Source organism: Cyprinodon variegatus, unplaced genomic scaffold (assembly GCF_000732505.1).
Source record: "Cyprinodon variegatus isolate N-32 unplaced genomic scaffold, C_variegatus-1.0 Scaffold48, whole genome shotgun sequence".
Lineage (NCBI taxonomy): Eukaryota > Metazoa > Chordata > Actinopteri > Cyprinodontiformes > Cyprinodontidae > Cyprinodon > Cyprinodon variegatus.
In genome coordinates, this window is record NW_015150501.1 from 1420423 (window position 1) to 1446367 (window position 25945).

At 38.6% G+C, this 25945-nt stretch overlaps 1 protein-coding gene across 6 annotated transcripts in view; it reads left to right on the plus strand.

The window, feature by feature from the left end:
- Positions 1-1361: 1361 nt before the first annotated feature.
- ddr1 (discoidin domain receptor tyrosine kinase 1) overlaps positions 1362-25945 on the plus strand; it is a 73619-nt gene continuing 49035 nt past the window's right edge. For 4 of the 6 annotated variants that reach the window (XM_015370750.1, XM_015370753.1, XM_015370755.1 and 1 more), the window contains exons 1-2: positions 1388-1711; positions 25122-25276. In XM_015370750.1, coding sequence (XP_015226236.1) covers positions 25180-25276 — 97 coding nt within the window. In that variant the 5' untranslated portion in view covers positions 1388-1711; positions 25122-25179. Of the gene's footprint in view, positions 1712-3478; positions 3642-25121; positions 25277-25945 lie in introns of those variants that run through there. The other 2 variants (XM_015370752.1, XM_015370751.1) reach the window with 2 other exon arrangements.

Below are 25945 nucleotides of genomic sequence, written 5' to 3' on the forward strand. Positions count from 1 at the left end.
CACTAATGATATTCTCATGGCCTCAGATAAAGACCTGTACTTCTCCTGTTAGATATCAGTGCTGCATTTGATACAGTTGAACACAATATCATTTTAGAAAGGCTCTAAATTTCTGTAGAAAACAGCAATAGACTGATTTAAATCTTATTGGTCTGACAGATTAATTAATTAATTAATTTCTTGATAATAATAGTGTATCTTCTTCATGCTTCAGAGTTACTTCTGGAGTACGACAACTATCAGCACTAAGGCCATTTCCGTTTACTTTATTCAATTAATTTTATTTATATAGTACCAATTAACAACACATGTCATATCAAGGCACTTTACAGAGACAATTGAACCAGGTCATAATGTCAGATAGGTTTCAAGTTTTCTATGTAAGAAAAAACAGTTGATTGCATTGAAACATTGACTTTGAAGGACTCCCATTTGGCCTATGCAGAAGGTTGTTCACACTGAGCCTGATTCTGTTGGAGGTTTATTCCTATTAAAATGTTTTGTTTTTTTTCTCTTATCGGTCTCTGTATGCATGCTGAGGCTGTGAGGGACGGTCAGAGTCAACAATACAATGCAAGCAAATGTCCACTGTAGCCACATGAATGTTGTCTGTTGACATATTGTTAACCAGGAGAGGCGAATCCTGCCAAAGTTGATGAATCGATGCAATCAGCTGGGTTTTCTCAGAAACTTTTTACCCAGTCCTAACACTATTATTTGATTGTATTGTCTCTAAAGTGTCTTAAGATGACATGTTGTGAATTGATGCTATATAAATAAACCAAATTGAGACAAAACTGCACAGCTAAAGTTATCAAATTAATTAATTAGTAATTTTAGCAAATTAACTTAATACAAGTTTAAGGCTGCGTCTGGTTGTGTAACATGGTAATTCCATTACACCTTATGATGCATGTACACAGATCTACATAAATAGCTACATATGTAAAATTATTACTTATTTAGCAAACACACATATTCTATCTAATTTAGTGTTCAATGGTCTAAAAGAAATCAATAAAGCCAAACTAATGACCATTGCAAGGCAATGGTCAGCAAGACTGGAACATTTTTCTCCATTTACAGCTCTTTTCACACACACACCATCAGTCAAGCACACAAAGCTAAATGTTCTCTGAATTGCTCATAGATGTTAGTAGTGTTTCCCTGTCCTGTGTGATGTGCATTTCCTCGCTGTTAATCAGTTGGTAAATCCCTCCCCAGGAAGGCTCTGATTGGCGGAGCAGCTTCCTGAAATATTCAATCAGACACCTTGCTCGCAGCTGTGATTGGACGCAGCCGGTGCAGTCATGTAAATGAGCACCTGGCGGCGCCTGCTGGCGCGGCTGCTGAGCCTGGAGAGCAGGCGGTGCGTCCGGGGCTCACATTTAGAGACAGACTGGAGAGCGGATGTCTTCTGCTGTGCGCTCCTTATCTGTAGCTTAGATATGAAATCCATTAGTTGGTGAAAAGTCTTAGAGAGGTATGTATTTTTAAATGACAAGTGAAATGGGAGTTTACAGCCAGAGCGCTTTTCTGTAACCTGAGTTTTGGCTGAACTGCACTCTCCGGAATCTCCTGGATTATTCTTAATCATTCTGGTGGACTGGTGTTGTTCAAGGCTTTTTAAAAAAAAAACAGTTTATCTTCTAAGTTTGGACCAGTCTTACGGAACTCCTCTCCCCTTTTTTCTTTCTTTTTCCCCCCCAAGGTAAGTAGTCCACTGGACAGATTCGCGTAAAGCTACTGCGCCTTTCCTCTCCGAGCGCGTTTACTCCGTAATAAGCGTCTGTAATAATATTTCAGCGGGTATTTCCAGCCTGCTGTGTTTGTCTGTGTGTCTGTCTTGTCTTGGCGTCTGTGAGTCTCGGTGTGATCTGGACACAGACTGCAGGCTTGTAGCAGCGCGGATCAGCTCTCAGCAATGCGCCCCAAACGCGCGTGTGTATGGAGGACAAATTGGGCATCAACCGCCTGCTTTGGAGAAATAACCTGATTGTGCGCATCATGGTGTTGACCTTTTTACGTATTACAACCTGGGGCACAGTTATAATTTCTATGTGAACTTTAAGTGAACAGGTCTAAACAGGGGATAAAGCTTTAATGTGAACCATCATGTGCAGCTCTGGGCGTTTGTTCAGGATCTCGGATGTCTTGGTTGGCTGGAAAATGTACCTCCTCTCAGTTTTCACGTTTTTTGTTGTCTCCTTAATTGGAATTTCTTGTAGGATTGTTGTCTATTTTGTTCAGCATGCAAATAAACAAACAAACAAAAGAAGTATCCAAGAGGCATGATGCTGCCACTACCTTGTTTGGTGATGAGCATATAAAAATTTGCACATTTAGTTTTCTGGCGCAGGTGGTATTTTGGGTATAATCGTTTTCTTCCTGCCAGTCTACCCTAAAGTCACATTTTTGTGGTGAGGTGACTAATAGTTGACATTTTCAATACGTTTCTCTTTTTTTTCTCCATTTGATTTCTTTATTTCGTCTTGCTCGGATCTATTAGAAACATTTGACTTTTAACAAATTTTTTTTGACTGGATTTTGTTGGATATCCTCTTTGAATTATGTGAAACGTTTAAACGCTGTAACATTTTTGTAGAAAAGACTCAATATAAGTGACACTCAAAAACATAATGAAACTGTTTTTGGCATCTACTTAATCTATTTAGTTTCTTAACACCATTTTTTTCAGGTCCCACCATGATAACATGAAACAATAGTGTTAAAGATACTAAATATGATTAAGTAGATGCCAAAAGCAGTTAGGTTATATTTTTTCAGTCAGCTGGAAGCCCTTTCACACAAACACAAATAGGCAGTCATCATTACAATAGTAGCACAGGTGACCTTCTGTAAGACCATCAGCTCTGAATTCCTTCTGTTTCAGCATTAAAGGAGGAGCTGACTGATCACTGGAGCCAAAACAAAGCCGGGCTGCAGAAAAAGTGCAGCATTGATGCAAAAGATATTTCATTGCAGTTTGAATCACTGGGAAAAGAGGAGCATCAGTAAAATGATTGCTCACTCTGGAAGCTGAACTGTATAAATAATTAACTAGGTTGTGTTAAAAAAACTCTACAGCTCTGACTTGGAGGGCAAGGTCAAAAAGTGGGTGGTTTTGCAAGTTCTTTTGTGTTGCCAGCCTGTTCTAAAGTGAAATGAAGGTAGCCAGATGGATATGCTTAAACAATCAGTTCAGTGGGTGGTCAACCTTTTTCTAGCACAAAAACACATTGAGCATGTCAATATGTTGGCTAGGGGTCACTGAGTAGGTACACCTGAGTAGGTGTTGCATTGTTAAATTGTTTGGAAGGAGGAGGAGGAGGAGGAGGAGGAGGGGTGCCTTCGCTTCTTACAAGTAGATAGAGGCTATAAAGTGCCACCCCCCACCCCCGTCCCTCCTTCTTCACCCCTGGAGCAACGGCTGAGGCATAAAAGTGAAAGGGAAGTCGAAGTGTGATGCACAGTTCCTCCCAGCCAGCACATGTCTGCTGGATCACCGTCTAATGGGCATCTGGCCGTTAATTCTTCCACAGCGTCCCAAGAGAGCAGTTGGCCCTGCGAAGCTGCTTTTTTATCAGCTGTGCGGCCTGAGGAGTCTCGGAATATTTCAAATAGCTGGACAGGCTGGCTGTGTAAGTAGACATCCATGTGCATGAACTGAAGGGCAGTTTGATATTGATTTGTCTTTGTGTTGGCAATCTTAGGACAAAATGACATTTATTGCAATGGTATGATTTGTGGAGAAGTATGGCCTGCATTTTGGGAGTGGCTGCTGGCTCCTTTGTTGGTTTAAGAGACGTGAAGACATGGCAAGAGGAATCTTAGGAAATATTTTCTTATACAAATGGCTGAGTTAAACTAAGAAAAACTGGATTTAGTAAAGGGTAAAGAATAAAAAAACACGGTGTAAGTGCTTTTACTTAAAGTAGTAGAGCAATAATTATTTTTTTTGCCATTACGATAATATACCTTGTTGGTTATTATGTGTATAATGATGTGATCTGTTAGATTTGCTTATTATATTGATTACCAATCCTCTACAGGGCTCCTTGTGATAATTTAAGACTTGTATGCCTATTCAACATCAGACAAAAAGACACAGCCGTGTCAGTTTTTAACTTTTCAGTTTATAAATACATCATACTAATTTTAGGGTGAAAACATTTAATTAGATTAATTGTGATTAATTGATTATTGAAATGCATGTCATCTAATTTAGTTACTAATTAGTTGTTAATTGGAGTATAGAGACTCTAAATATGCCTTTAACTGACAGAGCACCCCACTTAGAGCAGTAATTATACCAAGATTCCCTATCCAAAAGTCTTCAAGTGGAAAAGTTGTAGTTTAACCTGGTTTAAATTCTGTAAAAAAAAAAAAAAGATCTTCTTTAACAAACCTTTTGCTATCCAATTTTTAATCGACTATCGACAGATTAATCGATTGGCAAAATAAGCAAAAGTTTAAGCCCTAATTTTTTATGTTTCAGCAGTGCAAAACAACGAGTTACCGGTAGTTTTGAATTAAGACTTTTTAATTTAGTTTCTTTATCAATTAACATCAAAGTCCTGAGTGTTTAGTATTGATTAATCTATCAAACCGAATTATATTGATTTGTTTTTTTTCACATTTTCTGTAATGCTGTAAATATGGCATTAAGCTGGCATATAATTACATAGAGATATGAAATAAGCATCTAGATGCTAACTCACTAAGTTTAGTGATAGCTTTCATGCAAAGTTGCGCATAGCTGTAAATATTATATGTTTAGTGCTCTGGTGTTGATAGAAACTGATTAATTAGGCAGTCTTTTGGCCTTGGGTAGAGCCTGCAGTCAACTGTTTAGCACAGATGTTCCTTGAAGCTTATAGACTGCAGTTTTAAAACAGTGTTACCATACTATGAGTGATGGTCCTTTAGGATTTTTCAAAACTAATGATCAGAAATGTTCAAAAAACAGTAAATATTTTCTTTCTCTATATGAAGAGAAAGAATAGAGGCTTCCTTCATCCAGCTGACAAGAGGAGAGCAGCAATTGGTGTGTTACAGTAGGTACCCACAAAATAATTGTTTTAAACCTTTACTCTGGGTTGAGTGTACATTTATTTATTTTAGTTAAATAAGCAAGAGCACAGCATTTGAAAAGGAATTGAAAAAGCTTCCTGGATGGGAACCAAAACGTTTTTAAACTTGGAAACAAAGTCCAGTGTGTTTATTTTTAACCTTTTTGGAACAAGAGCACAGCAGCATCACTCAATATATGATCTAATATATTGGTTGTCTTTGTATCCACATGCAGGGTTTTTGTCCCATTAATATAATTTCTGAAAAGACCTGTACAAATGGGTTTGAAAGCCAAAAAATTAAGAATCCCTTGTGTGCCTCAATGTAGTGTGGCCCTCACATGCTTAAATTATTGTGGCTTTTAATGGCACAGCGATGCATTTGAATAAGATCAGAGTTATTGTTTTGCTGCCCTTGGTTTTAGACTGGGCTGCTCAGTGGCGCAGTGAGTAACAATGGTTCCTTGCAGCAAGAAGGTTCCGGGTTTCAATTCCCAGCCCGGGGTCTTTCTGCATTGAGTTTGCATGTGTGGGTTCTCTCTAGATACTCCGACTTCCCAGGTTGATTGGTTTCTCTAAATTCTCCTTAGGTGTGAGTGTGTGCGTGAATGGTTGTTTGTCCTGTTTGTCTCTGTGTTGCCCTGTGATGGACTGGTGAAAAGTCCAGGGCGTACCCCGCCTCTCGCCCGTAGACAGCTGGAGATAGGCACCAGCACCCCTCGTGACCCCACTTGGGATAATCGTAAAGGAAAATGGATGCAAGGTTTCAGTCTGGTTAATCATTGTTTGTCTCACTTAGTGAGTTGTCTCTGTTTGTTGAGTGCTGTGGATAGACTTTCAGCAGGTGAACAGAGAGCCTGAAGCAACTTTGAATTTGTGTCAGTTGAGTCATTGTGTGGGTCCTGTGCGATAATTGAGCCTCATGTTTTGCACAGTTGCCTGATCTTTATGGCTAACAGTCCAATGTGCCTAGTAAATCACATGAACGAGCACGGTGATGATAATGGGTGTTTTCAATCCATAAGACCAGTTTTCTGTGTGTCTCTTCTTTCGCAGCAATCATGTATTAATCAGAAAGGCTGAGTTTGCTCATAATTGGCTCCCGACAGGCTGAGCAAAAAGGCCGGTGGAAGAATCCATTCAAGACCACAGAAACAGCACAGCTACTCGTTTCTCTCTCTCTCTTCAGTCAACTATTTAATGGGGGGAAAAAAAACTAATTGAAGACACAACTTAGCTGACCACCATGCTTCTCTAAACAAATTTCCCCTTTAAGCCTAGACTCTTCAATTACCTTTGCAGAGAGCAGGGTGTCATGCATGTCCGGCTCAAACAAACAGCCAGACAAGTAAATTAATTAGTGATGAGACTTTAGACAAGATTTGTGGTTTACCTGAGTTTCAGGGATCGGGGAGTTTTCAGTTCTCCAGACGTACCATGTTTCAGATTAATGCTACATCCTCCTATCACTCTCTGCCTGAATTACATCAGATCAGGGATCTGGAAAGGTGTTATTTTTTATATGGGGCTTGAGCTGCAGGTTTTCCCTCAGAGGATGGAGCTGAACAGATTCTCCTTCCTTCACATGCTCTCCTTCCATCCTCCTGAAAGCAGCATACAATGTTTTACAATTCCTCCTCTTCTGCTCATGCATCATGTCTCCAGTCTCCTCTCTCCTGACCTTGTTCTGTGTCTGATTTTGTTCATCAGTGAGTGCTTTTCAAGGATATGATATGATGAAAAATAAATTTTCTTTTTGTCTAAAGTTGGCCCCACACACCTTCCCTGCATTTATTCCCAATACCAGTTCCTACAGTCTTTAGATACAGTTCACTCTCTAGTAAAGGAGTTTATGACTATTTCTTTTTTTCTGTCTTTTTGTTACATTAAGAAATCTAAACTTCTATGTATTTAATTTGGATTTTCAACAACTGATAAACATTTAAGTGGCTTATATTGTGAAATAAAGTAAAAATTAGACTCTGCTTTCAAAATGCTTTACAGATAGAAATAAAAATAATGTAATTGGTGTTAGTATTCTATCCTCTTTACTTTCACACCCCTAGAAGAGTGTGGTGCAATCAATTTGCCTTCAGAGATCAACTAATTGGTGATACAGTAGAGTGAGCTATGAATCAGGCTGGTTTGTGAAGACTTCAGAGGTTTCTGGGAGAACTTGAGTGAACAATGAGCTTCATGAAAACCAAGAAACACAGAAGATAGATTGTGGAAAGGTTTATAGCTGTGTTAAATTCTCCTGCACACAGTTTAGTCTATCATCTGAAGAAAACAACAACAAAACAAAAAACACAATGTGCAAATCTACAAAGACATGACCCTCTATTTAAACTGGTGGACGGGCCAATAGCAATGTGTGTAAAGTGGAAAATAAATCACAATCTGTGGCAAAACTTTAAAATTGCTCATAAGAGATTCTTTCCATCCTCTCTGACTTATCCTGCTGTTTAGAAAAAAATCCCTAGTTTCATTCTGTAGATGTGGAAAGCTTTTCGACACAAAACCTAAAACCCTTGCAGCTGTGATAACAGGGAAACATGTTTCTAAAGATGTTTACTCAGACGTAAATACAAATGAAATCCTTACTTTTTTGATGCTTAACAAGTCTTGAGAATTGTTTATCCTTCTCCTTTTAATTTCTTGAGGTGGTTTGTGTTGGTTTATAACATATGATTCCAAAGAGATACATAAAATTTAAAGGTATCTCAACATGGTGCAATTTGTAAAAAAAAGTTAAATCGAGAGTTGCTTTTTGTTTTGGTTCTATAGAGTAACTTTTAGGTTAAAATCCTAGACTTTATATCAGTCATTCTTTCTCCTGAATTCATACTGGTACCTGGTTTTAAAGTAGCAGAACCAGAGTATTCCCAGTGCCATAACTGTAAATGTTTCACAGGCAGCATTCCTCAGGTTATCCTTAATGATAAACTCTTTTCTGGGCAGAGATTCTGAGCAGTCTAAAAAATAATCAGAAATGCTCCGTATATATGTGCTTTAACAGAAAGTATTCCCACATAATGATCCAACTACCACCTTGTTTGACTCAAGAGACAGTGATCTCAATAGGATGCAGAAAGCAAAGTGAAAATTACCTTTACATTGTCCATCTGCATCACCTCAATGTTATAGGTGGTGCAAAATCAAAAATAGAAAAACAGACCAGGACAATTCAAGGACTAAACTTGGAAGTTAAAAAAAAAACAGAGTCCATCTGAGTTCTGGTTACAGCTTATTGATTGAAGAGTCATGAAATAATAAATTACCTTTACTATGATCACTTGGAGAGATTCAATGAGAAAGCCAGACATGGGAGCACACATAAACTCCTGCGATCAGAATATCAAATTAATCTAACATTCATGTTTTTGACTGTGGGAGGAAACCAGAGTACCTGGAGAAAACCCAAGTGTACATCCGGAGAACATAGAAAAATCGACTTGGAAACAACTCCGGCCGAGATTTTAACCACAGACCTTCTTTCTGTGTGCTTTCCCACAATGCCATCCGTGTTAGGATGAGTAGTAACAATAGATAACATCATTCGGTCTAAAGAAGTTCTTTTGTTTTTGTGAGCTTCAGTAACACCAGTAAGCACAGAAATCAAGGAGCAGAAAGGTATCAGCTCCCCAATTTATAATTTCTCATCTGTAATAAATGTTTTATGACTTCATGAAAAATAACTGTGAGGCGATTCACTCCTACAGCACTGTGAGGCTTTGATGTACAGTTACTATCCCCTTTTTTCCCATGTCAGCACCCAGAACCTGCCTTACACACAATGCAACCCTGCAGCTGACACCTCAGCAGGGGATTCAGCCTTGTTTGCTTGTAACAGCTTAGGCAGCCTAAAGGAGAAGTGGACTTGAAATGTCTGACACAAGTTCTTCAGACTCCCCTTTTCCTTACATTTTTTAAAATATATATTTTTTTCATTTTAAACAAACTGTGACCCTTGGGAAATCATTTGAGGTTATTTGCCTTGCTCTGGAGCAACAAAAGAATTTTACTTGCCCCTCTCTTAAAATGTATGATGTTCAGTTAATGATCTGACGAGAGAAGGCATCCAGCTGAAACCAGCCTTGAAACCTGCTCCCTTCACACATTTCAGCAAGTTGTTAGACGCTGAGGTTGTTTCTGTTGGAAAAAGATTGACCTCTATAAAAGATGGAAGGAGCAAGTGTTGTGTCAGTTCACATTTAACGAGAACTACTTTTTAAATTCAATTCAGGCATTTAAAATGAGTTAAACTTGACTCTCCAACCTCATCTAATTACTTTTTTTTATGTTGCTTAAAATAGAATAAAAAAACTTTTACTTAAAAAATAGAGTGCGACATTTAGAGTGAAGGCAGTTACCCATAAGGTGTTACAAGGATCCTATTGCTCTTTGATGATAAAACTAAATAGTCACTCATAAAATGTAGACCAATTTCCTTTCATTTTGCGTACCTATGGTGGTCTGAAGGAAAATAATTCAAAAGCTCAGTTTCTTCAGCTCATCCCAACTATACCTGCATACCTCATAAAAGACCAATGGGGCTATCATTCACTGACCAGAAGTTAGGTCATGAGCTGTTCACCGTAGGTCTGCTGTTTGAATAGAAGAAATAATGTGAAAAATCATGGTGTGAAAAGTAACTAACGACCAGCCTTCACTTTAAATTGATGTTTGGGATTTTGTTTACTAATAGATTTCTGGCTGGTAGTGAAAACATGCCCACTAGTAAAAAAAATGAAAATAAATAAAGGCTATTAGCCATACAAATAAACACTGTCCCAAAAGTTTCAAAAGTTGTAAGCAATAAAAATAAAATGGAACTAGAAATGTTTATGTTCTTGTGTCACACTTTGTCATGACCAACATTTCCAGGTTCCTGTGCTAAACTGCCCCCAAGTCCACCAAGAGACTTTTGGATTTTGTCCCAGGTTGTCATATGAAAACCAAGGAAATATGTGCTACTGCTTTTCTAAATGTCATAGTTCTTTGGAAATGATTGTGGCTGTCTCACAGTCGGCTTATTGGTCCTGTCTGTAGTTGGTAGCAGCATCATTTTAGCGCAATGACATGTCTGAGAAAACAAACTTAACAGTGGCCACTTATTCAGCTATAGACGGTTAATAAATCTTTGTGTCTCATGTTCAGACACCACTCCCCTAGTCAGTGGTGAAACTGACTGAGGTTACTTTGGTGAGATTATTAAAACCAATCCACAAGATATCTCTGATCCATCTCATCAAGGCTCCCCTAAACCCATTCCTCACTTTTGGTTGCAAGATGCTTGCACAGTTTCATTTTGTTTTAACTCATCAGGCAGCATCTTCATGGTAAATGCAATACATATAAAAGCTGCATTGCTTTGTTTTGTCATATTGACTATTTTCCAGTAACACATATTGATATGAACATATTCATCCTATTGTGCAGATGTTTAGGCAACTTATAGTTGGGTTTCTGACCCTGACACATGGGCATGATGGCTTGTGACAAGCGGGAACTGAATTTAAACCCACAACCGTCTGAATGCAAGATGACTACCAGCTGAGCCAAAGCCATCCATAAAAGGAGTAAACCCACCAAGGACAGTTGTCAAAGGACTGGGAGATTTGCTGGTATGTTTTGTCATTGTCATGTTGTAGCATTCAGTTTTGCTTCAGCTTCCCCCCCCACACACACTTTTCATTCATGGTGGATTCTTTGAACTGGTCAGTAAAGCCTCCCCCAACCATGACTCTTCTAGCTCCATGCTATAGTTGGTATCTTTTCCTTTTGAACGCCCATACCTACAAGCACCTACATTCTTCTTATTAAAGCCGGGCATTAACTGTGCGATATTTTCAATCGTTTCACACGGCTACAGCTCAAACTACGACTAAACTGTGGGGTTTAAAAGTTCACAGCTCACTATGCACGTTCTCACACTGTGTGGCCCCACTCTCTGATACGACCTTACGAAGGTCGACTGAATTTCAAGCCTTACTATACCTGATCGGGAGGTTGTCATGAGAGGCTGATCGTCCCTCATTAGCCACTGTACATTATACGACGCACGATCAGGGTGAAAGTTTCGCACGACTGGAGAAACGTCCCAAAAAGGCAAAGAATCGTACAGTGTTTGCCAGGCTAAAGGCTTTTAACAGCTCTCTGGACCTCCCCACAGTGTTCACTCTCTGCAGCATTCAGGAGCATTATTACCTAAACCTCTGAGGTTTGACCAGGCAAGGCTGTCAGTAACAGTGTTGTAAATCGGTTCACCTGATTGAAGTTTGAGGAGATATTAATAATTTAATCTACATCAGAAACTGTATTTGTTTAAATTTGGAAGTCTTTTTTTCTATTTTAATTGCTTTATGTTTCTTAAGCCTTTTGTATTGCTAAAATTGATATGAAATATAGGTAATAAAGCTTTTTAGTGTCCTAATTTATGAACATGTAGTCACAAACCAGTATGTGGTCTTTATTTTCTCATTTCAAACCTTCACACCATTAAAAGCTATGTTTTCAGCCAACTTTGCAGCACACAACGTACCTCCTGTGGTTCAGGACACTTCTAATACACAGTAATGGCTCCTGGCAATGCAGGCAATTTTCAAACCTTCATGGGATATATTAGACTACCGTGTTAAACATCAAAGGCTACTTTTCTTTTTGAATATGTCCCCTCTGTAAATGACGAATGTGAGCTGCAACAACAGCCACATTGAGTGGGCTGGATGTGTCTATCTCTCTCCCCTCCTTCCTCCAGGTTTGAAGGGGTACATTACCATCAGGAAACCGTTGTGCACTGTGTAATTTAGCTTTTTTTTTCTGATGAGAGGGAGGAGGAAGGCTGGCAGTGTGATAGAGGTATCAGCCTGTGCCTGAGGCTTTTAACAGAGAGGTGTTTGTGTGGCGAGGGTTTCAGCAGAGCTCAGACTTTCTATTAACCAGGTCGCCACATTTTCAATCCCTTGTTTGCTTTTCGTGTGTGTGAAATTTATTTATATGCCTGCCTTCGCTAAACATTAAACAGTTCAAAGACATGTCAGAAACACTTAGATTTCTTGGAAGTAATTAGAAAGAGCTGAAGACATCTGTTGGAGGGCTGGGTTAGGCCTGCCTGTTTTTCTCACTTTGACTCAAAGGCAAAGTCTCACTGATCTCATTCATGTTTGACTTGATCTCGCTGTGCTTGTCATTCCTCTCTCTCCATCCTTGTCTTTTCTTGTTCACCAACTAGGAGTTTCAGCTCAACTCTCAGCTGCTCTCTGAATGTGTAACTGTCAAACTGCTGCAAGGCTAACAGATTTTTCTCACACTTGTTCTGTCATTCCTAGTTTTTTTAGTGGGAATACCGTTGGGAATTTGCCTTTGTGACGATCTTCTACTTGTCCTTCTGTGCCTGTTTTACTTCTGTATGTTGCATAAGTAGCATAGTGCTGTCACGTTTCTGCTTTCACCCCGTCCTCCCCTCTAACCGTCGCTTGTTTTCTGAAAGCTCCCAGTAAGCTTCAGGGTTCCTTCAAGTTTTCTCTGCCAGAACTTCATGCACATTTTTAGAGCCCCTTTCCATCCATCTGTCCATCCATCTGTCCATCCATCCATCTGTCCATCCATCCATCTATCCATCCATCTGTTTTCTCCCACTTATTCCATCAGTGTCGCAGTGGGGCCAGTGCCTATCTCCCGCAGCCTATGGGTAAAAAGGTGGGGTACACCCTGGACAGGTTGCCAGTAGAACCCCTTTTTGTGTTATTATTTTAAAGTAAAAATAAAAAAATAGGAAAAACCTTTGCATTCATGACGGGTATTTCTGAGGAACCAGGTTTTAAATATAAAACCTGCAAAATCCGTTTGATGGATGGACAGATGACAAGAGTGAGGAATAGGTTTAGGGACACATGGCTGAATGGATGATAAACAAAAAGATGGATGGATGGACATGTTGACAACTTTTTGAATAAAAAGCCATTAGATGGATGGGGGGGGACATGAAAGGACAGATTGCAGACAGATAGCTGTATGTATAAATACATCAACAGAGTGGTTGCTGATGGATGGATTATGTACAAACAGATGGATCGCCAGAGACAATATGCAGGATGGATGCATGAAACTCTACAGTTTTATAAACTGCAACTGCTCTCAATTTCTGCATGTTCATATTAAGTTGCTCACATGCTAAAACGGCCAAAAAGCCATTAGATAAAATAAGATAGGATGTTAATGATCTCATTTAAGGTTTCTTATATGCAATAGAGTGATCTTATATACATTGAGGTTTAATCTGCTGTGGTGCAAATACAGTTAATTGGTAATAATTGTTATTATTGCACAAGGTTATTTCAGAGTGGGATTGTAGAGTCTGATGGTAGCAGGGTGGGGCTCCTTACACAGGGTTTCTAAGTGTGATGGGGTCATTGTGTTGTTGTAAAGAAAATAAAGTCCCTGGAAAATGTGGGTTACCAATAAATAATCATCTTTATTTCAATATTCTCCAACAGAAAAGCAATTAATGATGTACCTGATATGTTGGATGAATGATTGACAAATGGATAGAAGGGTCATAGATGTACAGTAGTAGCTATTCAAAATGTCCCCACTTACCTTGATGGGCCCTTAGATGGTCCTTGGCTGGTCCCCTACAATTCCAATCTTTGTTCTACAAATTTCTTTCTGTCATGATTTATGGACATTAAGATCTAAAGGGAAGCGTCATCTCCTGATCAGTCCCTGTAATTCAGTGAAATGGTCAGAGTAAAAGAAATTTCACGCCCAGAGAAGGCCTGTGGCTGGAAGTTGGAGGGGATTTTGATGGGAGTTGCAGGGAAGTTGCCAGATGCCAGGGAAGATTCCATTCGGCTGGCATTTGACTGGAAATGGCCATTTTGAATGGCTGCTACTGTATGGATAAGGAAAAATGGATAGTTAATTAGCAGAGATGGATGGATGGATGGAACCAGTTGGATGTATGGACTGTTTAGTTGGTCAATGAATGGAGAGACAAACATGGTTCTTTACAAATAGGTGTATTTTTAAACTGACAGAAACATCAAAACCGTTGACACTTGATCAACCTAAATGGGCTAAAAGATTGAATAGATATAGAGATGGAAGAATGAATAAATAATAAACTAATAGACGAGGCACTAATTCATTTACACCAACATTTAACCCATTAAATTGGAAATCAGAAATCCTTCAATTCCATATTTTTTTCCATAATCTTTCAGATTGGTTAGGTAGAGTGCAAGTTGAATCTAGGGCACTGAATGTAACACATCAACTCTAAAGATAACACTGTCCAACAATATCATTTTAACACACCAATGTTGCCTCAGTTCTGCTGAATTCCCCTGTTATATTTCACACCCACACTCCAAAAGAGGTCAGACCCTGAGTGAACCTCATTGAGCCGGAGTAAAGGTTCATTCACAGGTATCAGATAACCTCATCTCTACCAAAGGTGAGACAAGCCTTTCATTAACAGGCTTTCAATAGACCCTGAACTCATCTTATTCCAGATGGTTGAATGTGGGGGAAAAAAGCAGCTGAGAACAAATCAGATGCTTGTACCGACATGTTTGACATTTCTTGCCTCAAGAAACATCTCAACGTTTAAGCTACTGACTGTCAAATCAAGTTTCCCACAAGATACTTTGACCTTCTTGTTTTTAATGCTCCTCATTTGCATGAGCAGAAAGATCATTCTGAACTGGTTCACATGCCTCAGCTAAAACACTAATAAGACCTTCAGGGTTTTTTGTTTCTTCTGGTTTTCTTGTATCAGCGTTTCCAGTCACTTTTTTTGTTCTTGTTCTCTCCTTTCACAGAAAACCAAGCTTTTGTGTTCATCTCTCTTCTCCTTGTGATTACATTTTCTGACAGCGCAGTGCTGGATCATTGTGACCCAGCAAGCACAGTCTAGACCCAACTCTGCTTTTTTCTGTAATGTTCCAGCTATAAAAACTAGTCTGACATTTACCTGCTTGAGCTTTTATGTTTTAAACTTGTAGCATTTCTTCTTCTGAGAAGACTTTTTGTAATGATTTACAAACTGCTTAACAGCCCAAATATTTTAATACCAGTTATTATACTTTAAAAAGATATCCCCACCAGTGTAATATGAAGAGATTGCTCACATGTAATGTGAGGCTAGTTGAAAACTGAAAACGAAGGCAGACCATAACTAGAGCCTAAAATTGCATGAAACCAACATCCATATTTTAGTTTTGGTTGTCTCTTTTCTTGAAGGCCATGCCCTCAGTTCCTCGCTTTCTGATGTCTGATTTAAGCCTTATTTAGATGTGCAACATGCTTTCAAAAATCCTTTTTGCCCTAAAGCTGCAGACCCTTGCTTTCTAAACTCGCAGCCGATGCATGTGTATCTGAAATGTTGTTTTTTTAATGTTCCTCCAAACATGATGAAACGAGGCAGATTTGTTGAAACATAAGGCTTTGTACCGTAATATTTGAATGTTTGAATAATGATGCATACCTTGATGAGATTGATGGAGTTAGTATTCAGATGAATGTTGAACGCTTTAATGTTGTATTATGTAAGTACAGGTGTCTTTTTTTAAAACTCTTTTTTTTCTTTTTTTTGCTTGTGTGTTTGTGCTCATTAGTGAGAGGTCCTACATGCCTGCTGTTTCAGGCACTTGGAGCATTTTTCTTGTTCAGGTGAGGGAACCTTCATAGATGTAAACAGAGCGTCCACATGTATTAGTCTGAGAATGAATAACATTATCATTGATATGATCTGTGCAAAGACTTTACTTGAGGTTTATACACACAGTTTTTATCTGAAGTGCATTTGAATTTGAAATTTTATATTTTAAAAACATTGGAATTGTTTTGTTAAGATGTTTGAATTTTAATGTCTGTATGACCACAGTTTAGAATGTATTTTTGGTCAAGTGTATTAGTATTGCACCATTAACACATTGTCTCACCAGTGGAAAAAGTAGCAGATGCATTAAAAACAAGAAATGCTTAAAAAAGTTAAAACTTAGCCATCACATAAAAAATTGAAATGAAAAGCTAAGGCATAACCGATGAATCATTGACATTTTGGGGTGAGCTGTTTTGAACAGTAACGTTTTTATTCTGATTTAATGGAGCAAGAGCTGCTGCATGTTTCAGGTTTTTGTTTTGTTTTTTAGCTGAGGAGCGAAATGCTGCCTCCATCTTGTTTAGTTCTGGTCCTGTGAACACTGGATCAACACATCAACACACATCAACAGTTTTTGGACCTAAATTCCTTTATTTGATTTTAACCACTACCAAGCATCCTTCCAGGAATAGTTTCATCATTTAATCTTAATAATGATTCCTCATTGTAGTCCCTAATCATAGGCTGGATACAGACTTTTTTTGCTGATCATGTTAAATTTGATCTTTTGACTTGTGTGTTGTTCTAAATCTTTATCTAACTCTCATCACCCTCTTTAAAGGAGCCATCACCTGATATTTTAAAGATACAGTCCTTCTGAAATTGTCTTCAAATTCATGTTTGATTGTTTTTGGAACTCAAATTTTTAAATACAGCTAATTTCGAACCCCCTTTTTAATACTTTTCTAGCAAGGGTAAACTCCAGATTTCGGCTTGTGTGTCTGCACATTTGTGTGCTCTTCATTGATTTAATAAGGTGATTTGTTGCAGGAAGAACTCAGTTTTACACATGTTGATACACTGCAAAACAATAACCAAATACTAGCAATGGTGCACACATTTAGAGATCAGCCCAGCCAAACAGAATCCAGCTTTTTCTATTTGAGCCACAGTCGGAAATGGAGACATACGCAGTGGAATATGGGTACAGTAGTGGGAAATTACAATATTGTAACCCTTATGTGATAGCTATCCTTTGATTGCGCACATTTGCTCCAGCTGAAATGGGAAACACTTCATCCCAACAGATTACAAGTCTTTAGACATCAGTATACTTTCCAAAAATTTTGTTTTTATGATAATGTGACTGAAGTTTGTGTTCTTTTTATGACTTTCAGCTTCAATTTAAAATCAGGCTGTTGAGGCCTACAGAGCTTTATGTGTGTTCGGTGAGTTTTTGGTAACCTCCTGGATGAGCTGTCATTAGGTTCTTGAAGTAGTTGTTGTAGATCAGGAACTCCTGGCAAAGGTTGACCACGGCTTTATGTTTTGCTTTTGTGATCAGTTGGCCTCCTACATGTTGTCAAATAGTTTTTTTTTTCTTAATCTACAGGTTAGCTGGGTTGCAATTATTTAAAGGTTAGCTGAAACTCCTCGCAGACAGTATGTAGCACACTTGTGCTTTCCCACTAGGTCATCTAATGATAAAGCTAACCAAACCAAACATTTAACCTACCTCTATTAGAAAAGTTTAAACCCTCTAGTATCTCCTGAGCCTCATTCCTTCCTTTAAATCAACGACAACACTTGACTGGTGCTCAACCTTGCTTTGCTATTTTATGGAAGAAGCCATTTCTCAACTCTATCATAGAGCTATAGGATCTGACAATGCCATGCCCAGAGTTGGTCCTGGAGGACCGCTGTTCTTCAGGGTTTAGAGGTTTCCCTGCTCCAGCACAGCTTATTTTAATAGATAGCTGCATAACAGGCTTTTGTTGACATGCAGTCATCAGAATGAGCTGTGCTGAAGCAGGGAAACCTCTAAAACCTGCAGCACCTTTCTGTATGCCTGCTTAGCCTGACATCAGGCTACTGTTTCTGTTGATCTCGATTTTGGCATTATAACAAGGAGTAAATATCAAATATCAAAATATTTCTACAGTAAAATTAACACTTCTATTTGGCACCATTCTAGGTGTTCATTTAATTAAATTAGGGATTTAGTTAATTACTTATTTATGAATGGGTAATTATGTTTTCACATAGGTCCAAATTAAAATTGTCAAAAAAAAAAAATTATTGTAATGTGTCTTTCTAAGACAAAGAAACAAGCATTTTGCCAGTATTCTCTTAAAAAAGAAAAAAAAAAAGTATCCTTAATGATGTTTAAAATAAACTGGGCTGTTGTTTCTCTGGAGAAATTAAACTAAACAGTGTTTAACCATTTAACCAATGTAAACTTAGATATTTTTTCAAGCTGAACGAAGGCTCCCCCATGCATAAACTGGCATAAACAAACAAATTTCAGGTCTTCAGTGAAAATTTAGAAAACTACACAGCCCCTAAGGGACTGGCACTTTGCTTATTCTTAGAGTCTGAAACTGGTGAGTCTGTTTTCAAGAAAGCCATCAGATGACCTTGTTTCTAAGGCTGGCGCAGCACCATCCTTCAAAGTGTTGGAAAGATAACCAATTGATTCGAATTTCCCTCCCTCTCCGAGTCAAAGACTAATAGCGCACACATCCAATTTCCTCACAGGCTCGCAGAAATCCAAAACAAAGAACTCACTACTCCGTTCCTCCCCAGTGACCATTAGTCACGACTAACTGGCAGCATGTTGCTTTGTTTGGCCACAGCTGAAGACTTCACACGTTGTTTTCTGTCTGTGAAACAGTTTTGATAACATAGAGGGAAAAGAGGTCAAGCCTCTAGGCTTTTCTGTGATGAAATTTGCTCACATTTTTAAACATTGGCAAGGTTTTCTCTTTATAAACTGTAGATTTTTAAAGGTTATTTCTTTCAGGATTTAATTGGCCTTATAACAGCAATGGTTTAGGTGTATTTGACTTTCAATACAGACATGGACTACAGAAAAGTCCCTGTATAGTTTAGTGATATGGCTCAACCAGTCAAATACTTACTTTTAATGAACTTAATTAAAGTATCTGAACATATGAATTCATTTCTGTAACATATGCTAAATATTAATGTATCAAAGTTCTGAGTTTGATCAAATTTGCAGTTTAATACATCTGATTAAAATGCCGCTAGTGGTTCTACACTCTTTTTTTTTTTTTTTTCATTCAATTTAAAAAGCGCTGCAAAAGATACCAATTTTTAGCCATAAATTATTTTTGTTTTTGACCTTTTGTCCCTGTTGCAATGATTACATATTTCAGATTATATCTGATCTCAGTTTTGTACAAATACTACTGAGATGCTTGCTTTACCTAATAATAATTAGACTGTTATTGTACCTTAGCTCAGCAGTTTTCTCCAGGGAAATTAGCTGCAATAAATTCCATCTTGGCTTTTACAGCTATATTTAAAGCTGTAAATGTAAAACACTACACAGCATCTTGATCTGCCGTTATTAAATTAACTAGCAGAAGAATATTTCACTGAGGAATAATCTTATTTTAACACCAGCTGTAAAGTTGGCCATCATATTAGTTTCTTTTTTGATCATAAAATATTCATCTATTTTATTCTTCCTGTTTGTGTCAGGAAGATATTTGTTTGAAAACAGATGTGCTTTCAGACCCATCCTGATTGATGATCAGAAAATGTGATTGATGCAGGTGGACTGTAACAAACAGTCTGACAGATGGAAGGAACATCTGAAAATTTATTTTTCAGTAAATATATTTGGTATGCTAAATATGCCTTTTGCAGTTCTGTTCCCTATATATGTACAAGCGGCAAGAGAGTAACAAGCAAATATTTTTTTTAGTCTGTAGTGGCCTTTATTTTGTTATTTTTGAAGCTCTGCAGACAGGAAAGAGGAATACAAGAGAGGGGAGAGACATTTGCAAAGGTCAGCAGGCCGGGACTTAAACCTGTGACAGCTGGTATACGGGTCATATGCTCTACATCCACGCCACAGCAGCACCCCAACAAGCTAATATTTGATGTGCTGTCTGCCTTGGCACTTGAGGTTCCACTTGAAGCCTACAAATGTTGATTTGAAGCAGCATTAAAATTAAGAATTTGTTAGGTCATGCTCCTTCAGTTAACCTTAACTTTCTGTGTTTCTTGTGACGAGATTTTTCCAAACAGTCCACTTTGACTTTCTTTCAGCCAGCTGACCAGCAGTTTCTTGCAACAGGTGACACAAGAGCTTCTTATAGCCAGAGAAAATGGAAGGTGTAATGAAACTACCACTCTTTAAACATTTCTCTTCACTGAAAACTCTGACCATCTTCTAAACCCACACTTTCCCAACAATGTTTTGTGCAGAAAAAAGCTGGCAAAGTTGACTTTATATCTTGTAACTATAGCAGCATTATCAGCATGAATTTTCTTTCATCTCCATCACCACAGCTGCATCTATTTCACTTCAGAAAGCCTAAGAATATAATCACTTTTACAAGGAAAGCAGGACAAGTGAGGAATTCTTAAGCGGGACATTTTCTAATGTTTTTATTTTTAGCCGCTGTTGGGGCGAGGATTGTGGTGATGTAACTGACAGAAGAAATGAATTAACCATTGATTGTGATTAATTACCTCTCAGATTTCAAGCCAGTGAAACTTGGTTTTTATTTGGCACTGACACAAACTAAAACTAATGGCTCTCTGGGCAGAGAGTGAGGGAAAAAAATCCAAGAATGACTTAGAAGTTATGATGTGCTTGAGAAAATAGTCAGCTGTGATGTAAAGCATAATGTTCACTTAATGCCTGAAACGTGCAGAGTTGCCCTTAAATCCCTCTGGTCACCTTTGAAATCTGGACCGACTTTAAAGAATAAAACGTTAAAGAATAATAACTGCTAACAGGTCCAACCTTTGGTGGTGTAGAGCAGAAGCGAAGCATGGCTAGTCGGTCTTGCCAGCTTTTAATAGGAAGAATCTAATTATAGCGACCATCTTAAATGATGCAATGGCTCCTATCTGAAGCAGTCCCCCCTGTGTGTTTTTTCTACTCCTGGCATTGTCCCTCTCGTCTGCAGCATTTTGCAGTGCAGGGTCAGAAACAGCAGCTGCTCATAAGTATTCATTAGTCCCGCTCCTGGATTAGCAGAGGGAAAAATGTGAGTGTGTACCAGGCCCATATACTCACCACGCTGCCTTTGCCTCCTCCAGAACACAGCCGGTCCTCCTCCATCCCTCTGAGCTCTAACCACAGCTGTTCAACACCACTTGACTTTTTCCAGCAACAATGTTCTCAGATGGCTGCGGCCACTTTTGTTCCTGCTAGATGAAACGCCTGGTTGTTTTTTTTTTTTCTTGTGTTTACGATGTCTTTGTGTCTCAGTGGTGTACTCGATGAAAAGTTTGTCTCTCTTGCTGACGAAAAACTGATGACACACGGAGGAAGGGATTGCTTGTTGATGTCGTGCTGGTTGTTATGGTTATTGCCTCAGATTTTGGGTTCTTCTCATCATAGGCTCTGCTTTGATTGTACAGTCTAACAAGACACATATTTAAATCTTGAAGATGTCAGCCTCTTTCCGCGGCTCCACTTTTTAGTGTTCTTGGAACACATGCGGCATGTATCGCTTGCGTTGTGTCTCTGTTCTGGACAGCTGCAGAGACTGCCTATCCCTGAGATCTCCTCTATGCCCACATAACCACCCCCTCCAGTACCATACACTCTGAACTCGTAAGTCACCCTCTATATACCCCCTCCCACCCAAACACTCACACATGTACTCATGTCATCTCCGCCCTGCTGCTTGGACTACTATTCACCCTGTTTCCATACAGTCCCTCTGCTTCCCCCTCCTCCTCCAAAGATCCGCTGTCACTACAGCTGTGTGTCAGTTGTCAGCCCGTTGGAGTCCAACTAAAGATGAAGCTTTAACACAGAGGGTCTGCAGGGAGGAAAGTCTGGCCTCTCTCTAACTCCATCTCAGCTGTCACTCCTTCCAAGCCCTCCACTTATCACATTTTTTTCTTCCTCTTTTTGCACCCCTGGAAGTCATTTTGAACCGCTAAATATGTACAGTAGCTCCTTATATGATAACAATTTAAGTGTCAATGGCTCTGACTTGCAACTATCTGATTGGAAATTAACACCTTTCATTTCTATAGCATAGGAAGACATGTTTTCCTCGTTGCACTGATTATAACACATTTGACACTGGAGTATATGCTGTTTTATCATCAAATAAGCCAGGCTGTCAAGTTTTTTTTTGTTGGTTTTCTTGATTTAATATCTTTCATTTTCCAGTTCCCATCCCACCAAATCATAGACATAAAAGAGGACATCACAAAATTGACTTCTTTCCCCCATCCCACATGTTGTCTCACCAGTATTATTACAAAAACATCTTACATAATAAACACAGGACCTTTTTTTATTAAGCCCACTGTTGTTGTTATGGCCTGAAAGTATTTACAACGATATATAACATGTTATATTGTCCCGAAAATAGTGCTCCCTACATCTGCCACGGCCATTTCTATCAATGGTATTCCAAAATGAATATTAAACAGATTTTGCACTTTATCGTTTACAGGATGTGTACCATAAATGGTAAATGGTAAATGGCATGTACTTATACAGCGCCATTTTTATGTCAGGTAACTAGACCAAAGCGCTTTACACTACATTCATTCACCCATTCACACACACACACTCACACACTGATGGTGGCAAGCTACACTGTAGCCACAGCTGCCCTGGGGCTCACTGACAGAAGCAGGGCTGCCGTACACTGGCGCCACCGGGCCCTCTGACCACCATCAGTAGACAATCTAGGTGAATTGTCTTGCCCAAGGACACAAAGACAATGAAAGTCGGAGCCGGGAAAGGAAAAGATAGACAAATATAAACATGTAAATAAGTCTTAAGCCCCCCTCCCACCAGCTACTAACTTAACTTTCATTTGTTGTGCTCTTATCAACCAATGAAGTTTGATTGCTCATCAAGCAAAGTTTTCCCTCTATGTTGTACTATTATTCCATTCTGATCCCTTCATTGTATATCTAATCTTTACTCATTTAAAATTAGACATTACCTCCCTTATCCTATTAGAAAAAGAAAGTGTTTTCTTTAGTTTAAGTTTTTTTTTTTTTTTTGCTTTTATAAAAACATGATGGCTAGTTTAATTTGTCAGGGTGTTCTCCACCTCCCTTGTAGATGTGTCTCCCCACCAGGCATGCTGTAGTTAATTAATCATGTGAGAAGTTAAGACCTTGAGATACTGGCAAAGGTGAACAAAGTATAGCCTTTTGAGGTTTGCACCTGTTTTGAAACATGTTGACAGCCTTTTAAAAAAAATCTCACTCATTTTGAAAAATCTTTTTATTAAACTCTCAAAGGCCAGTTAGAATTGCTAAAACAAAAACAAAAAAACAAAAACAAAAACAAAAAAACCCCAGAAAACTCTTGACCTGTGCATCCTTATTTTCATTTGGTTTGAGCTTTAATGGTTTTCTGGTTGTAGCTGACTGTTTTTTAGACTAATAGGTATGAGGCGTTTGTAGTTGGTTATCAATATTTTTTATATTTCATTGTTACTTTAGAAAAAAAAAATTTAAACAGGGGAAAGTTCAGTAAACTTCCATTCTGTCAGCAAGCCTAAACAGCTGAATGACAGCTGCAGAAACTGAAACTGAAGTGTTCTTAATGTGTAGGGACTTAAACCTTAAAAAGTGTTATTGTTTTTTCTTTACCCCTTTTACCCTGATTCTTTGTGCTTGTGCATGTATTTAAAAAAATACTCAAATTCTGCAGTTGGAGGCTTATTGAGCTGTAAGAAAAAACTGAAACAAATATTCCAGTTTTGTAATATAATTTATAAACATCATTTTATGAAAGCCGCAGTGTGCTGTTATATATGCTTTTTAGGTTATATCAACAATCAGTTTAACAGAACCAACGTCTCCTCCAAGATCAAACCATGTCACAGAATCGTTAAATATAAATTAGTTTTAGTTCTAAGTCATTATTGAAACCTTTACAAACGGAGGATCAGTTGATGTATTTTTCTTCTTTAATGCTCTGAACTAATAGTTTAAGTAATACTGATACACTTTTAGTGTTAATGTGAAAAATTCTATACTGTGCTCTTCCATAAGCTGCACTAGATTGGAGTACCTCACATAAAAATACATGATTTGCTGTATATTTTTTGCAACGCCTCAAAGGCTTCCCTCTGTTCACTGCCCAGGTTGAACTCATGTCTCCTTTGGAAATGCTAAGTGTTCCTTGATTGGTCATATGGTGCACTGCAGGTAGCTACTGATTTCGCCCCATTTAATACCACTTCCGTTTATACTGAAAAAACATGTTGAATGTTGCTTTTGGAAACACTTTTGTATTCCATGCATAACTGATCCAGTAAATTATGAGTTATTGGAAATATACATTATCTGCAGTGATATTCACAATACCCATTTCAAAGGTCTTAAGAATAATTTCTTAAGACCTTTTTTTTTCCTGTTTTCTTGTTTTCTAAGTTAAAGTGCCTAAATTAGTTTGTTTCTGCCTTGAGGTTTTAGTATGTGATTCTTTGTTCTTTTGCAGCCATGCGTATCTTAGTCTACGGGGAAAGAAAAAATAAGAAACCAAAGGTTTCAGGCAAATCGAGAGAAGAGTCCGATATGAAAGGCAATGATTTGTTTAGAGTTTACTTTGTTGTTTGTACCTTTTAGGACTTGAATGAACCACAGATCTATCGGTTGGGGATTTTTAGTACTCCTCTCGTATTGCTTTATCTGTTTGGTATTCAATGCAAACACAGATCCATTACCAGGTGCTCCAAAAATGCCCCGTACTATTAGGAGGATGTAGGTTGTAAAATAAGTTGCAGAGATGGCTGACGTTTCCAACAAACCATCTGTGAATAAATAAGGATGGTTTGTTTATTCCTTCCTGATTAATAAAGCAGTTTGCACCCTCTTTTAAGGGCAAGAAAGTATTATTGTATCACCGTGTTGTGGTGCCAGAGAGAAAAACAAATTAGTGTGTAAAACAGCTTTTTGTTGTTTGGCTTTGTGCTCGCTCCTAAGGGGGTTGGCCCGTTGCTCTGCTTGAAAATGTGGAGAAACGACTGATTGTGAGGCACACAACGTACTTTTGAGTGAGAGGATATGATTGAGAGAGTTAAGTTATTAATGGTGATGGTGAGCCAGTGAGATCAGCCGCCTCGGGCTAGAGCTGCGTGTGTTCGTGTGTGTGGAAGTGAAAGTTTAAAAAGCCTGGTGATTTGCCTGTATTTGGTGCAGTTTAAGCTGTTAGATCTGTCTCTAAACTTCCTCCTTTTCTCTGACAGGTACGCCTGTGGCCGTCTGTGCGTCTCAGGACATGTAATCAGGTGTGCATCTGCTGTCATGGCCTCCACAACAGCACATCTCCTTCCTGCCACAGTGTTCACCGTTCTGGCAGTGCTGGTCTCATCTGAGGACCATAAATGGCACTTTGATCCAAGTAAGACACCTTTTTAAAGTTTGTCAGTCGGCACGTCTTAAGCTTCTTTTTATTTTCTACAAACCTAGACCTGATTTCTTTTTCAAACCTTCCCTCTCCACCAAACGTCTGTCTGGACCTCTGAAATTCTCCTCGCACTCTCAGATCCATAAGGCTCATTCTCTTCACTATCAACAGGCTATCCTATGTCCTTTCCCTGTCTGCCAACCAGTCGTCAGTAATCGGAGACCGAGATTCGCGGTACCCTCCAGCCCCCCCACCTCCACATACACCCCCGACCCGTCAAGATCGCTAATGCACAGGCACTTTATGAAAGTGCCAGTCAAAGTGTCAGGGAAGGAAGCATCAGAGGAGTCAGGAAATGTGAGCCAACCTGGAGTAACTGGAGACTGTTGCAGACAAACTTCTCACTGCAAAAAAACTAAAACTATAAATCACAGTAAGACTGACGTGGCTGATTAATTTAGAGAGTTGGGAAGAAAAGACCTCAGCACTGAAATATTCTATACTTTTTGATTACAGAAACCAGAGTGGAAAAAAAAGTGTATATCTACTTTACTGGAAAGAAAATGGAACTTTACTGAGAATGACAAAAGAATAAATCACCCAAAACACAAAGTTTTTTTTTTTATTCTGAAAAGAATATTGAAATGACTGGCCATCAAACCT